This window comes from Symphodus melops (assembly GCF_947650265.1).
Source record: "Symphodus melops genome assembly, chromosome: 13".
Taxonomy (NCBI): domain Eukaryota; kingdom Metazoa; phylum Chordata; class Actinopteri; order Labriformes; family Labridae; genus Symphodus; species Symphodus melops.
Genome location: NC_136703.1, coordinates 6,026,438 through 6,042,511, shown reverse-complemented (window position 1 = coordinate 6,042,511; position 16,074 = coordinate 6,026,438). Strand labels below are relative to the sequence as shown.

The window sequence follows — 16,074 nt, the reverse complement described above, 5'->3', positions numbered from 1 at the left end:
GGAATGATCGTTGGTACCTCTAAAAGTGAGATCAGCGTTTTCTGAACAAAGTGCCACTGAAATCTCTTAACGTAAATCAGAGTTACACGCAGAACATCGCCGGAGAGTAAAACTGCTGAGCAAGTATCACAAATCGCAGAGACACTACGGGCTGTTGTCTGTCGTACTTCCTACACTTTACTGTGAAAGAAATTCTTTGATACACACGCCTCCCTGTTTTAACACAAACTGCCTCTGCACTCTGATGTTTCAAAATAAAAGAGCTGTCTGTGGTCTGGATTGATGCATCCTCCTACAATGTCACATAATGAGCCACGATGCCAGCTATGATTGTAGAAGTATGTGTGGTATAAGCCGTAACAACAAAGTGCTATCATAGACTGATCAGACTAATATTAACATCAGCAACCATAAATAACAATGAACTGGGGAAGAATGGCAGCAACAGTTATAGGGGATGTAGTTGAGCAGCTATTAGATTCACTTTGACATTTATGATAATGATAATGGACGTAAGAAGGACAGTCATAGTTGTAGTAGTTCGAATCAGAGAGGTCCAACAGCAGCAGGCCGTCACATATCGACGATCACACCAAATGAGTAATAGAACAAGATGAAACATGGTGTCTCAGAACCAAGTTAGGACATCTTGGGCTCTGTGAATGCATCCATATCACTAGTTTATAGGATGTACATATAAAGTTTTGTATTAAAGCCCCGGAGAGTAATTTTAAGTCTGCATTGTGGCGCCCCCTGTGGACAAAGGGAAAGGTATCTTGTATGGTAAATGTGTAAGTAGTATTTTCTCATCGTGCTGTCTTTGAACACCAAAAATATAACTTATTGTGAATATCTGCAGAGAAGTTTCTTCAGGAAGCTGTTGACTGTGTACTCTGACTCCTACCTGCTCACAATGCTTAGAAGCACAAACGATAACCACAAGGAAAGAGTAAATTTTGTTACTGATAGTCTTGTTTGCTTTTTTAGGTCATAAAGAGGTATCACTATTAATTTCAGTCTGTTTCATAACCAAGGATAAAACTCAGAGGTTTTAAAACCATTGTCATAGGAGGTAAAACAGAACAACACTAAAGCTGCCACAGGTGTCATCATGTTAATGTTTAAAAAATGCTTCATAGCTTTATAGACGGATGCATTTCATTTGAGTTTTAGAGATGATCATAGAAACAGCCAGAACATATTACCTGATATGAGGAGTTTCCTATCAGGCACAGTAGCAGCTGGTGCAGTGATAAGCTCTGACAATAAACATCATCAACAGACATTTTCAGTTCAAATATTTATTCAAACAGCAGCGTCTGACCCCGAATTGTTTTAGTTTAATCTCACACAAGACAAAGTAAAGACGCTGGACTGGTAAATATTGGACTTTGCTTGAATTGGCTTGAACTAGTTATGCACCAATTGGGAACATTTGGGCTGATAAATGAAATGCCAGTTTAGCCAAGAACAATTTTTTTCTCACAGCTTCTTTTGGTGTAAGGCTCTCACAATTTCACCATTTTCAAAATTTTCTCTCAACGAAAACAAGCCAGAGTTTGTAAAAGAGGTGACTTTATCTGACCAATAAAAACAATCTCTCCAAATCAGTCGTTAGATCTACTAAGAGCATCAGGTTGACATGACACCACACACACACATCAGCTGTTGACATCGGCTCATGCCACATTGCTTTCCGATGTGCCAATTTCTGTCAACGGGACCAATATTGGCCGATACATACAGTATGTTGAATCGATGCATCGGTGCATTGACGATGTGTAGATTATGAGAAAAAGTTGATTTATCAGCGTCACACCAGGTGGATATTTGATATGCTACCATGGCGACAGGCAGCAGTTGGTGAAAAGAAGGCCTACAATGATTGACTCATGTAATTGCAATGACTGCAGGAAAGACAGTTTATCTCAGCCAGAGGAAACAAGTGAAGTTTAGAAAACTGTTTAAAATTAAATCTCCACAATAAATTGGTGGGAAAGCATCAAGCAACATGTTTTTTTTTTGTTTTTTTTTGTTTTTTTAAAACAGTCTGACATTTGTGATTCATCATTTGGATAAAAAGGCCTCAAATGTTTGACAAGAAAAAATCTTGGCAATAAGAGAAGGCACCTGTAGTCATTTACTGAAGTTACACATTGTTTTTTATTTAGTATGCATACGATACAAGGGCCAAAAATCATTTAACTAAATTTGAAACATCCTTTATTGATATTTCGTCTTTGGCTGCGAATATGATTGAGTCAAAGGCCAAATGCCTCTGAAAAGCCCCTTTCATTAGAACCAGGAAGTAGGTGAAAGGTGGAAGGGAGATGGGGAGGGGCATAAATAATGATTGACAGATCTTCCAATCGATGTCCAACTAGTTCTTTGAACCCACATGGAGACCATTAGACTGACTACAGTTGAATGCTCACCCTTATAACATGGAGAACAAGCAAACACACACACACACACACACACACACACACACACACACACACTTATGTAAGGAGATGGTGCTGGTATTGATGTTTCTGCTGATGCTGTTGAGATTCTACATAGAGCTTCCTTCCCTGTTCGTGTTTCTACAGGCAAGCTGTTTGATTCCCAGCAGCTTATTCTCACTTTTATTCTTCACAGGGGTGTTTTTTTTTTACCAACATAAACACTGTGTAATGATTATTTTTGCTTGTGTGCTCAGGGGGAAGTTTGGCTGAGTAATACTCTAGAATACACAGGCCTCTTATTCCCCAAAAAGTTCGTAAACTACTGCAGTAGGTGTTTGCATTTGCCAGCTGAGATCATTAGGTGTGGGTTTATGTAAAATGAAGGCAAATTCAGCACTTCAGAATCAATTTTCACTCCACTGTTGCTCATGTTCTGTGATTTAGCAGTTTTATTAATTCAGTTCTAGTATATTTGAATGCCTGCATCAGTAACATTATCAGCATTCACTGTATTACAACATTAGCTGACACACAGAAAAAGCAAATTCAACGTTATATTATTCAGTGAGTATATGATCCATTAATTGGATTGATTTCAGCTGCCATGCAATTGTATTACATATAAAGTAATGCCTTGCAGGAATATGCAAACAAAGAAAAATGTATTGTTTTAAAAAGAGACAGCAAAGGTTTTGAAAAGCTGTGAAGAAATGTGGCAAACAATGTATTCCAGATGACAAATAGCAACACTTGTGTCAGAGATGTTCTATAAAGTTTATTTATTAGTTTATAGGCAGTACATTACAAATATTACATGTTCATCGTGACATGTTCATCTTTTTCTTGATATGTTTGAAGGTAGTTTGGCTTCAATTTGTCGAAACAAAGTCAGTGTGCAGTATTCTGATAAAGGAGATGCAAATCGGAGGTAAAACACAGGGCTCTTGGCAGATAGGTTTTGCATTGCATGCCTTTAGTTTTCAGTGTCAGTTTGCTTTTATCTTTATTGGTTTGTGAACAATGAGCATGGTACAAAAAATGAGTTGCACTTAAGCTCCTCTATATTGAGACCTGCATTGTGCAAAGAAGAAAGGTGAATTTATAAAAAGTATTTTGAAGACTTTTATCATGCATTGGGACATTTTGGATCCAGTGTGTCTCTTTGGTTTACCCTTGTGTAACTGCTGTTAACTTTCCTGCTGCGGCCTCCTGCTGTTTGTCGGCCTCAATGTCTTTCCATCACACAAATAATTCCCCCTCTCTGTGCTTCATTTTCTGTGCTGTTTACACTCACCCACTTTCTATAATAACTGCCATTTTATTTATTTATTTATTTTTTTCTTCTGGTTTTTCACATCCATCCTGCTCTCAGACTCAATATTATTTTCCAACCTGTCACATTATTCTTCTGTGTCACTACCAATTTTCTTTTCTTTTAAAGGATCAGATCTTGCCGTGGGAATTCAAAGTGCCGTACAAAGTCTGACTAGACAGCACTGAAATGTGTTGCATTTTGCACAATACAGAACAAAAATGTAAACCGCCCATTGACAGAGATGTAACCGAGCTCTTTGCAGTGGCTCACAGTGCTATTTTGAATATCCTTTACACATTGCAGTTCAACATGTATCCACAATTAAATGGTATTTCATGCTCAATTGTCAATCATTTCTTAAAGCAGTTTAAATTATACTAACAGTTGGGTAAGAATTAGCTCCCGTAGAGCTAACAAACTTCGCTAATTTCTTGCTAACTGTCAGGGAGCTAGCTTTTTATGTCAAAAAGGGAACAACAGGTTGGCACTGTTTGTTGGAGCAGTTAATATACTATTGAGTATGATAGTAATATTTAATAGTGATTCTCTCTCATTAATTTTTTGTCTTGAATATGTTTTTTTAAAAGCTTTTCCTGTCTCTCCTCTGCCTCTACTCTTTTCTGTCCTTTAATCTTTACCCCGAATGGTTATAAGAGTACTCATGTGGTCGCCCACCCACATACATGCTGCATGTCCACACACACACACACACACACACACACTTCCACACAGCATTATTTTCTCAGAAGTGTATGGTCCATTAATCAGGTTAACATGCCATTGTTCTGTCGTTCTGCCTCGTCCTCTGGCTCTGGTCCAGTCTCGACACAGGGCACTGAATCCTTCACTGTTCATTTAACACTGCAAGTCAGTTTATTTAGGGCGACATCATCAAAGCTAATTAAACCTACCTAAATGGTGAGACATGGGACAATCAAGTTGATTGAATCAACTAAGGTCATAAACTGTTTTTTCATAGAATCTTGGTTAGCTAAGCGATCAATAGTATTAAAAAGTACAGAAGAAATACTCAAATTCACAGGTAAATCGCAATGTTTCTCAAGTCCTTTTTGATGGTTTGAAAAGATGCAAGAATAACTTTTATTTTTCTTAGAAACAGAAGAGATGTTGTGACAGGAGAAAATTGTAAATTGTCTAAATTGTAAATACATTGGCCAAGTATTGGCACAATAACATTGCCAATGTTTTTGGACAATATAGACAGTGTCCAGGGGCTTGTTTGTAATTTCTTCTCATTTAAAACAAGAAATTAACACATTTCTTTTATTATTACTGTGTTTTGAAACAAGCACCTAATAATGTTAGATTTTTACTTGTATGAAAGTTTAAAGTTGTTTGTGCTGTGTGATTTAACCTTGATCAACCAAAACTGCGGCCACCAACATGCTGAGTCAGAGCGACATTTTGAACTGTCATAAATATAAGAAATGACTTTATTGTAAGTCAGGGACATGATACACCAATCCTAAAGCTGAAATAAGAAATTAGAATTAATTCAAAATGTATGTGGGGGAACACTAGTACATGCTAATGGTGGTGTGCTCGACTTGCACTGTGAATAAATGTTTCTTACACGTTTCATAACATTTCACGATGAAGATTGTTGGATTCAGCAATGCTGCTTGCAAAGGCATTATCGCTTGGTTTAATTAACAACCCATGCTGATGTGCCCTTTCCAGAATATATGAATTCAATTTATTTAAGTTCTACACTTGAGTCCCACAGCCTTGAGATTGTAGACACTTGTAAGTCGTACAGTATAAGATTTTTGTTCAGACTTGGAATGTTGCTGAGTTAGTAAAACCCTGTTAGCATTTGTATGGTCCCTTCCTGTTAGTGTGAACATCAGCCACATACCAAACATGCCTCAGATTTTTACTGGTTGTGTGTAAAATTGTCATGTTGAAGGTACAGAATGTGGCGTCTGAAGGTTTGTGAGCTGCTGTGTAATCTTGGAGAAGCCAGTCAGGATTGCATTAAGGGGGATTAGGCTCTTGGCTTTGTTTTGGGCCTGTGCTTGTTTGGAGTAGCTGTGAGTCAAGCCAGAGGGAGCGAAACACTCTCTATTCAGTCTCTCTGGGTGTTTTAATAAGGCTGGTTTGAAGCCATGTTGTTCCAACGACTCTAACTGGTGGTGTGGGAGACGAGCTGGTCTCAGGTTCCCAGGAGAGATGAGAGAGAAGACAGTTAGAGGATGAAAGAGAAAATGAGGTAGAAAAATGAAAAGCTTTTTTTTCTCATCACGAGAAGATTACAGGACTTCAGCAGCACATCTTTGATACAATATTATAATTCAATTGATGCAACTTTATGCAACATTCATTTGTTTACATTTCTACTTTAGACTAAATACCTAGTGCTGAAAATATTCTTCACTTTACTGGCAGGTACACATCACTGTACTGCAGTTTTTTGCACTTTCATTGGCTTTATTCTTAAACATCGGAGGTTGCAAACCTTTTAGCAAACCGACCCATTAGCTAGTTATTGCCTCTGTATGTTTTATTACAGTGACACGGCCTATGATGTAACGCTCGTTCCGAGCAAGTGGCTCTGATCCTCAGCAGAACACTTTTAGCTGAGTGGAAACAGTCAGCTGGCTTCACACAGCTGAGACGACATACTGATGATGCCTGAATATTGTCACTTGTCTGCCGAGCCATGCAGCTCATTGAATGCAGACATAAACGTCGCCTAGGATTCCATTTCTGGGGGAGGGAATATCATACTACATACATCATACACAAAAATCTCTATATAGTCAGCTGTCAGGGGACAACTAATCTTTTTTTCTACATTTTCTCCTCATTTTTCTGGCAACAAAAGAGCACATAAGAGAGGCAAATATGGAGAAGAAAGTGAAGAAGAAGGAGGGATAGTCAAGCAGACCAAAGATATATTGAGATTATGATATATGAAAAGAATCTCTGAGGAAGTAAGATGACAAATTACAAATGTCACATTAAGACTGTGGTCACTACAGTGTGACCTCGAATGTACAGTCGTCTTTACAATGAAGCCAGATTAGCCCATTAATCCCCTGCTGCCCCTCGGCATGTGGGTTTCAGAACATTGTGCCCATACAAAGGCATCATTCACATGCACTGACACACACATGTGTACACACACTCATTCAGAGCCAACAAGTGCAGAGGAAGTCACAGCCCGGGGCGATGGCTTTATAAAGAAGGGAAAGAGCAGCGAGTGAAATCAGAGCGATTTGCTAATGAACTTTGATGAATAGCTTATTCTGCTTTTCCTCATACTCCGCTTCACTCACTTGCTCGCTCACTTTCTCCTTGTTTCACTGCTTTCCTTTTTTCCTCCGTCGCTGAATACATTTGGGCTAATTGTGTGCTGCTCCTGATTAAAACTCTCACAGGCGTCTGAGCACTGCTGCCGATCAGAGAAAGAACAGTGGAGCGTTTCATGGCTGCTCCTCTGCTTAATATGCACTGACAGAAGAAGTCAATCCTGATAGACGAGATACACTTGGGTATCTTTTTGCATTTACAGAAAGTTAGAAGCTCATTTTAGAGACAACACTACTTTACATTTGCAACCTCTGTTCTCACTGTCACCATCATTCACTCTGGCTGAAAGCAGATTTTAAAAGGTGAAATTAACAAGAGATTTACCTGCTAGCTTTTATAATGAGTCTGTTCTGTAAAAAAAAGCATAATGCTGCTAATAACTGCTTTGCCTTGAGGACTTGTTTGAGAAATTGCATTTTGTGTAATGACACTGTTGAAGCAGCTCTGACTAAAAGAAGGCAAAGACAAAATTGTTTTGTACATCAGAAATACATTTTAGAAATATGGAAAAATGGAGCGTAGGTAGCCCAGTGGTTAGTATCTGTATGCCATGTACGGAGTCTGTAGCGGGTGATCCGAGGTTCAAATCCAACCTGTGGCTCCTCCGGATGTCATTCCCCACTCGCTCTCTCCCCCATTTCTGACTTGATTACCTGTCCTGTCTCTGAAATAAAGGCATAAGAAGCCCAAAAATAAACAAAAATAAAGGATGGTAAACCCGCTCTAGCAGCGAAGTAGCATAGAGAAAAAAGTAAATGAAGTACCAGGACTTGATACTACATGCACTGTCATGATGCTGCCTTAATAAGACATTCCTTATAAACATATTAAGCATGCTATTTACTTCAAACTTTAATGAAAGGTTTTTTTTTCACTGTTGATGAAACAGAATACAATTAATTCTGATGCCTCTTTATAACATTTGACAGCAAACAAGCTCATGTTCCTGCATGTTGTAATTGCTGCTCTCACAAGATAAACCGTTGTTTCCCTCTGTGCCTGTTTTGAACTGGACTTTTCTGGGCAGCTCGGTGGGTAGATGGATGATAGCTGTTATCTGAGAAAAGAAGCTTGTGTCTTTTTTTTCTACCATCCCGCCCCTTCATCTTTATCCCGCACACATGAACACACCCACACCGTCAAAGCACGGATGTTCAAATACAGTATACACACTTCTATCTACACACAGAAAACGTCCCTGATGCATCAAATTGTTCTGATTTTTACTTCTGAATACTTTACTGATTTAAGCTTGTTTCTCTCAGCCCCCCTCCCCTCTGAGTCTCAAGCAATTAAGTCCTTAACTGAGGGGAAAATGTCTTCTAGATTGACCTCAACTTGAACAGTTTGAACCAAGGAAGGATGCCACTCCCATGGAGAAAAATGCTAACATTTACTTTTTTTTCGCCTCTGTGTACAAGAGATAAAAAAAGGACAACATGAGGTCAAGTGAGATCCCTGATTATAAAAATTTGAATACACTTCATATTTTCTCTTTTCCTCTCCTCAGGGCTCTGGTGTTTATCGCCCATGGAGCCGGGGAGCATTGTGGGCCGTATGATGAGATTGCACAGAGACTAAAGGATATGTCTCTGCTGGTATTTGCACACGACCATGGTGAGTTTAAAGATGCACGTTACACACCATTAATGCATCCAACAATTCAATAACATGTACACCTTTCCTTTTTAGTTTACATATGAAGTCTCCTCTTGGAAAGGTCAAGGTTTCTTTACTTGTACTGCCTTTATGTGTGCTTCAGAAGAGAGAATCAGTGTTCCAAAGATGCGTACAAGATGCCTAATGCATACAGTATACTAGAGCTGAAACGATTCCTCGAATAACTCGAATAATTCGATTACAAAAATTCATCGAGGAATTTTCGCTGCCTCGAGGCTTCGTTAAGTTTTTTTTTTTGTTTTTTTTGCGTCATCAAAACTTTGGTATGAGTATAAAACACGTTTAATGTAGCTGCAGCTACCTGCTCCTCTCTCTGACACACAGACACTTCAACACGCACACGCATGCGCGCGCGCCCCTTTTAACTTTTAGTCAGCACACAGTTGATCCGTGATCCATACGACCCAGTCGGGAACACGTGATCCGGTCAAACGGTCGGCTTTTCTCCGTTCACTCTCTCCGTGTTTGCAGCTAACATAACAATTGCAACGTCCTCTCACAGTCTCTGTTATAGACGCGTCTATGGTCTCTGTAGTCTGTGATTGTGCTGAATGCACGCGCTGCAGGAGCAGACAGAGATACACTTTTAATAATGAACAGGCTGATTATATTAAATCTCTAATGTCTTCAAAGCTAAATCAAGAGATAACTTGTTTGTGGAATAATAATTTAGCAAATATATATTTAAAGTTTCTCAATCTCCTGATCTGACATAATGATTGATTCTGTGATTGATTCAACAGAACATAATGCTTTCTCAATTAAATACTGTAACAGATGTGTAGGCTACACAAAACAGTATTTGTTATTTCAGCCATTAAAACGTGTTTGGCCTGTATTTTTCATCTACCTGCCGCCTTGACCAGTGAATCAAAAAGTTTATTTGGGACCCTGTCAGTAATATGGTGAGTGTCAGCAGCTGTAGAGCAGAGGTGGTTGGCTGTAACAAGCAGGCGTTACCACGGTAACTGCAAAGAAGCAGGTTTGTAGGGACGACCCAAGACGAATTAAAACTTAATTAAGCAAAAGTATGATTTATTCAATTACTCGATTAATCGACAGGATATTCGATAGAATACTCGATTACTAAAATATTCGATAGCTGCAGCTCTACAGTATACCCAATCAAAAGGTCAAAATATCCTGGCATGGTTCAGGTGCATTGTCTTGTGCTGGCTTTGTTGTGCTATAGCTGCAGGTACAAAAGTGTTTCTGTAGCGTTTTATTCTCCCCTTAGGAGCAACAAACCGACAGCCAGGGCGGAGAAGCTGAAACTCCCCAGTTAAAGGATGAGGTTGCCGAAGTTATAAAGCAGCTATTAGATACTTAGTGGAACCCAGATCAACATGTTTTTTTTTTACTCAGGACTATTAGACCAAGCTGCCATATAAGTGAGGAATGAGAATGTGTTGCTTTTGCATGGTGTCAAAGAAAGCCCATCATCCTCCTCTCTCTGTAATAACAAGCCTTGATAATTGCTGAGTGAGCGAAGTCTCTTCTGGGAAGTTAATTAGTCTTAGTACACTTCTCTATTGTTCTGCAGCTGTATTTCAGTGTGTAAGCGTGTAGGCAGCAAGCTTTAAACGCATTGTTCAGAATAACTTCACAGTGCTGGTACAAGTGATTTTAACTTTCACTGGAACTGTGTTGTTCTGAACACTCATTGAAACATGAAAGCAGTTGAGGTGTTGATGGCCAAGAACACAGGTCATGTCCCATGTAAAGAGTCTCCTCGTCCAAGCCTGGCGTGCGGCTGAATTCAAGTCTTGAGTGCATTTTCCAAACGCACAAAAACAGTGAGTTTGGTCAGTGTAAAATAATGAATATATTAATTGTGTTAACAATCGATTGATTAGTATTTTTGGTAACTGTAAACTTGTCAGCATGTTGACGTTAACTTACTACTTTGCATTTCTGTGCCTAAACGGACTCAGAGAGCTGACAGAATGGTTGTTTACTCTTTGTTTTATATATTTATTGGAATTATTATAATTATTATATATATATATATATATTTTTTTTTTTTTACAATAAACTTAGTTTATTGTAATAATTTTTGGGCTTTTACGCCTCAGTAGAGACTGGAGAGTGGATACATTCCGAAATACGGCAGAGAGAGGAAGGGGATTTACATGCAAAAAGGAGCCACAGGTTCGGGCTTGAACCTGGGCCGCTCATGTGGAGGACCACGCACCGAACGCTAGCGCTTTAGTGTCGTCAAACTATACATTGAAATTTCCCAAGAAAATTTAAGTTGGGTGCAGTTAAGTACCCAGAGTTAAGGAGGATAAAGACATTAAACTGAGCTTGGCAAAATTATTGATTGTTACTATGTGTTTTAGGATGATACTGTCTCCGCTCTTTGGATTATCAGAAGTATCAAAAAGTACCAAAACTTTAAAAAACAGGAGAGATCTTTAGAAATATCTTACACCCTAAGCTGTGGAAAGAAACCGAGAGCGAGACTGTGGTCCATAAAATTCACAAGTTTGCAAATATTTGTTTTATTTCACAAGTCATTTTGGCATCTCATAAAAAATTAAGAAATGTATTTACGTCTCTTTCAAACAGAGAGAGAGCAGGGGAGGTGTCAGTGGAGGTGACACTGATTAAAGTGCACAAATACATTCAGCGTTGACATCATGATTGTGAACTTCAAATAGTTTGAAGGAGGATATTTTCTTCATTTTAAGAAGAGAGTGAAAAAAACATTGTTTGGTTTTGTCTTGTTTTTGTGTTGCCATGGTATCAAAACGTTTATTTATATCAGAGTTTTATTGGTATTTTATGGAGGTTTGAAATTCTGGTATCGTGACATCCCAAAACAACATGTGACATTCTACAGAGGAGCTCTTAGCCAAGGCTTTTCATCACCTTAGCTCAGTTCACACACTTAGCAGGTCTTACTTACAGCAGGAATGTGTGAACTCAAGTGTGTGCGTAGAGATCTCTGGCTCTAAAATATGTCAATATATGTTCAGTAAACCTGTCCAGAGACAAACAGGAGAGCGAGAGGAAGACGTCTCAGCTGTAAGCGAGGAAATATTTACAGAGGTACTTTTCTCCGCAGGAGCAGAGATAATAAAAAGGCAGAGTGAGTGATGAGGATGACTGAGGCTCTTCACACAGGAGCAGTTTGTTCAGTGACAGGCAGGAAAATGTCACAATGAACTGGAACACGTTCCCTGGAGACACCAGTTTTACATCTGTCTCTCTCTGGGCAGCTTCTAATACAGCAGAAAGATCTATTGCTTTTTCTTTCTCTGTGCCACTTTGCTTCTTTCTCTTTAATGCATTGCTTTCTAATAAAAGCACTTAACGGTCTTTTTCAATCACAGCCGGCACATACTGGAGGTTTCTTCCATCTGGCACTCACTGCATCTACTTACCACAGAACATCCTTCGAATTTGTCATGTTGCCCGCTCGGCTAACTTATTCAAAGTTTGCAATAGAAAACAAACTGCCTTTTGTTGAAAACTAAACAGCTCTGACATTTTATTGTCAGGCGGTGGAGGAATATTCTTAATGGATTTTATCATGTGATAACAGAGCAGTAGGCAGGAACAGTCTGATGTTGTTTGTTTTCTCATTATCGGAAACTAATGGAACTCTGACATTTAATTAGATCAGAGCTTGCAAAGTTGCTGAACTCATCAACCCATGAAGAGATTGTTTGTCTCCAGAGGTGACAGCACGAGTTATAGTTTTGAAAATAAAAAGCTAGCAAATAAAGCAAAAGATCCCATCATACATACCATTAAACAGCCATTAGATAAAGACCAACCACAGGTCACAGCATGCGGAGTATGTCCACAATCTTAAAGGTCCAATATGTAAGATATCTACTGATATAAATCATAAAATGACCGTATTATATGATCAGACATTAAGGAAAGGAAAAGTGCTAGCTTCTCAGCAGCCAGTTTGTCCTCTTTCAAGTTTCTATTCCAGTCTGAAAAGGTTCTTTTTGTTTTGACCAAATAAATTAAGTGGCGTTAAGCCCCCCTGGCTATACTGTATCCATTTTAAAGTAGGTGTCAGAGGTACAAGTTGTTTTTCAGACTCTTCCTTCACAGCAGAGAAGACATGATGTTTTCTCTGTTGATTCTTGAAAAAAAAAAAAAAATCCCTCCCCTCCCCTGGTATCTTCCCCCCATGAACTCCTCCACCAGCCTAGAGCAAAACTTTTACACAGGTCTGCCATTTTTATGCGCTCTGGCGAAGGAGTGATGTCGACTGGAAATACTCAGGGGAGGGCTCGCTGCATTTAAAGAGACACACACCAAAACAGAGTGTTCTGAGAGAGCTGGTTTCTACAGGGTCTCAAACCTCCTCTGATGCTTGATTCATGTTATATTTTGACCAACGCACAGCAAAGATGTTTCATTTAGACCTCAGAGGACTGTTGTGAAAAAGGACTAGAATATGTCCTTTTTTAATGTAGCTCCCCTTAAAATGCATGCTCATGCACTGTAGATTATCATGCTGCAAATAATTCAGTCATCATGGAAATATACTATTAGGTATAATTAACTATTTTTAACTACTTAAAAAAAAATTACAACCATTGACGTATCTCTTAGATTGGTCTTTTTATTGCCAGTTTTCAAGTCTGAAATATGATTAACTCAAAAACAACAACATGTATGACCCCTTTGTGCCTGTTGCAGCTCTTCAATCAAACATCAGTGGGTGGATCTGTGCTCTGCAGCTTCTGTGTGTCCGTTGTCTGAATGTCAACCTGTGCTCGTGTGTGAATATCCGAGCGTGTGTGTGTGTGTGTGTTTGATGGAGTGAAATAACAATAGGTGTTGACTCAGCCGAGTGTGAGCTCATTGATCGGATGTGGGAAGGCATATAGTGAGCATTGATCCAGAAGTATGCGATGCTCCATCACTCACTGCTGCTGTTATTGGACATTGATTTGCATGTACTTCTCATTGCTCCATTATTGATGAAGAGAATAAATACATGAAGAATTAAGTCATTTTTTTAATACACAAACAAAAGTAATTATAATCGCACGGGCCGGCTGACTGTAAGATTACAGAGTGAGAGCGAGAAGGTGGGAGCTGCACATGTGAATGTTTAGGAGCTCAGTGGTGTTATTGGTTCAACGGTCACCATGGAAACCCGCCTCACCTCTCAGCCACTGCTGCAGAAGGCTGGTGTAGAACATACACATTAAATGAATGCAAACACACATACATATTCATGTACTTTTCCTCCTCTCCATCTGTCAATAACATTTCATTACTCCTCATCTCTGTCTTCTTTTTTCTGTTCCTATCTTTTCACTTTCTTCTTCCTATCCCCTCTCTTCTTCGTCTTTATTGTATCGTCAGAATATTCTCTTCCTTTTCATTACATTTTACTTTCTGTCCTTATCTACTTCCACTTGTCTTTATCTAGAGAAGCCGACATGTCATGTCCTTCCTTCACTGAGTTATCATCAGCATTACATAAAGAAGAACCTTTGTCACGACACACTTGACAAATGTTCAGAGGGACCCAAAACGTTGCGATTTTTTAAAAATAAATTGGAGATACTTAGCAAGAGCAGTGCACAGGATGTTTTTCTTTTCAAGTGATAGTTTGTCATCCTACGCATCTACTTCATGAGATAGTTAAATGTGCGAACAACACCAAAAAAAACTTTATGAACTATAAACTCAAAAGTGACATTATACATTTTTTCTCCAGAGTAAAACCACACACACTGAAACAGACGGTAGTACATTTGACTGTTAAAACAGCAGGATTATATTTTTTGTTTATATAACTGAAAATGAGCAAAGCGATATCACTCTGTCCCCAAGAGGACACAAACCTAAAGTTCCTCACAGGAGCTTTAAATTGCAGCAGTAGATTTGTCTTGGTTTCCTCTAATCTGTCACCTTTTTCTTCCCTCTTGTCCTCCACAGTTGGCCACGGTCAGAGTGAAGGTGAGCGCATGAACATCAAAGACTTCCAGATTTTCATCAGAGACTCCCTTCAGCATGTTGACCTGATGAAAAGCCGCCACCCTGACCTGCCCGTCTTCCTCGTGGGCCACTCCATGGTAAGACCAGGTCTATGCTTTAGTTTCCTTTTTTAACTTTTTAGTATTTAGTTTAGACAGAACAGTGGACAGAGTAGATAATCGGGAGAGAGTGGGGGGATGAACATATTGGAAAGGAGCAGCAGGTCGGACTTGATCCCCGGCAGTCTTCTTGGAAGACAATTGCGTCCGTACATGGGGCAGGACCTAACCGCTAGTCCATCTGCGCCCCTGCTTTACTTTGCTTTTAATAGGACATCTTAGTAAGACTCATTCAACATTGATAATCTCCCGATGTCAATTGCAATTCCTGGTAGTATATATATATATATATATATATATATATGTGTGTGTGTGTGTGTGTGTGTGTGAAAGGGGCTTTTCACATTTGTTTGCATGTACTGTTTGTTGCATAATTATGTGGCATTGTTTCAGAGCTCCTTGTACAGTAAGTGTGTAACACAGCTGTGCAAATCCAAAGACAGGCCCTGTTAAGGGTTTTTCTGCAGCACACTGACATTCAAATAAAACAAAGGCTCACACTCTTCTTTCAGTATGTAGTGGCTTCATGTCCAAAAATAGACACCCGTGAAAACCCATGTTTGCATGTTGTTCTGCTCAGAGCTGAGGGAGAATAAAGTACAGTGCAATTACTGTAAACTGAGAAAAGTTTGGAGGATGACTATGTTGAAAACCTGCTTACCTTTAACACAGTGACACAGAATATGTACAGTGTGCAACAGCTGGGAACAGAAAATCCTTTCAGGTTCACTGACCTGCTCTGAGGTGATGTGGCTGAGTGTGCGGTCACAGAAACATCATGTTGAATGTAAAGTTGAACTGATGTGTCAGTGACTTCGCTTGTGTGTTTTATTCACCTTTATCCTCAAGTTCACTGCAAATGCAGACAACGTTTCATTATTCATGACGCTGTCATTTAGTTATCAGGCGTTTCACTCTGCAGTTTGGGAATCTTTTTGTAGGAGTGTTTTTTAATCATTTGAATGATAAGGAGAGACAAGGACAGAGGGAGGGCACAACATGAAGACTGGAGCAAAGGGCATTGTTTTCGAAATGAACCAAGGCTTCTGCTGCACTGTCCTAAACTAGGTACATTACATCATGCAGGCTATACCAGGTGAGCGGCTCCCTGGCGACTATTTAATCTGCTTTCTGATAATACTGAAGCTCAGCTAGGCGCTGGTCATCCCAAAAAAAACAGTTTGCTAATATTTTGGTATTCAATGTTTGGCAC

General features: G+C 39.2%; 1 protein-coding gene across 2 annotated transcripts in view; it reads left to right on the top strand.

The window, feature by feature from the left end:
• The window catches only part of mgll (monoglyceride lipase), a 38,035-nt gene that overhangs the window by 5,176 nt on the left and 16,785 nt on the right, over positions 1-16,074 (top strand). For both annotated transcript variants that reach the window (XM_079358942.1, XM_079358941.1), the window contains 2 exons: positions 8,609-8,715; positions 14,704-14,840. In XM_079358942.1, coding sequence (XP_079215068.1) covers positions 8,609-8,715; positions 14,704-14,840 — 244 coding nt within the window. The remainder of the gene's footprint in view (positions 1-8,608; positions 8,716-14,703; positions 14,841-16,074) is intronic.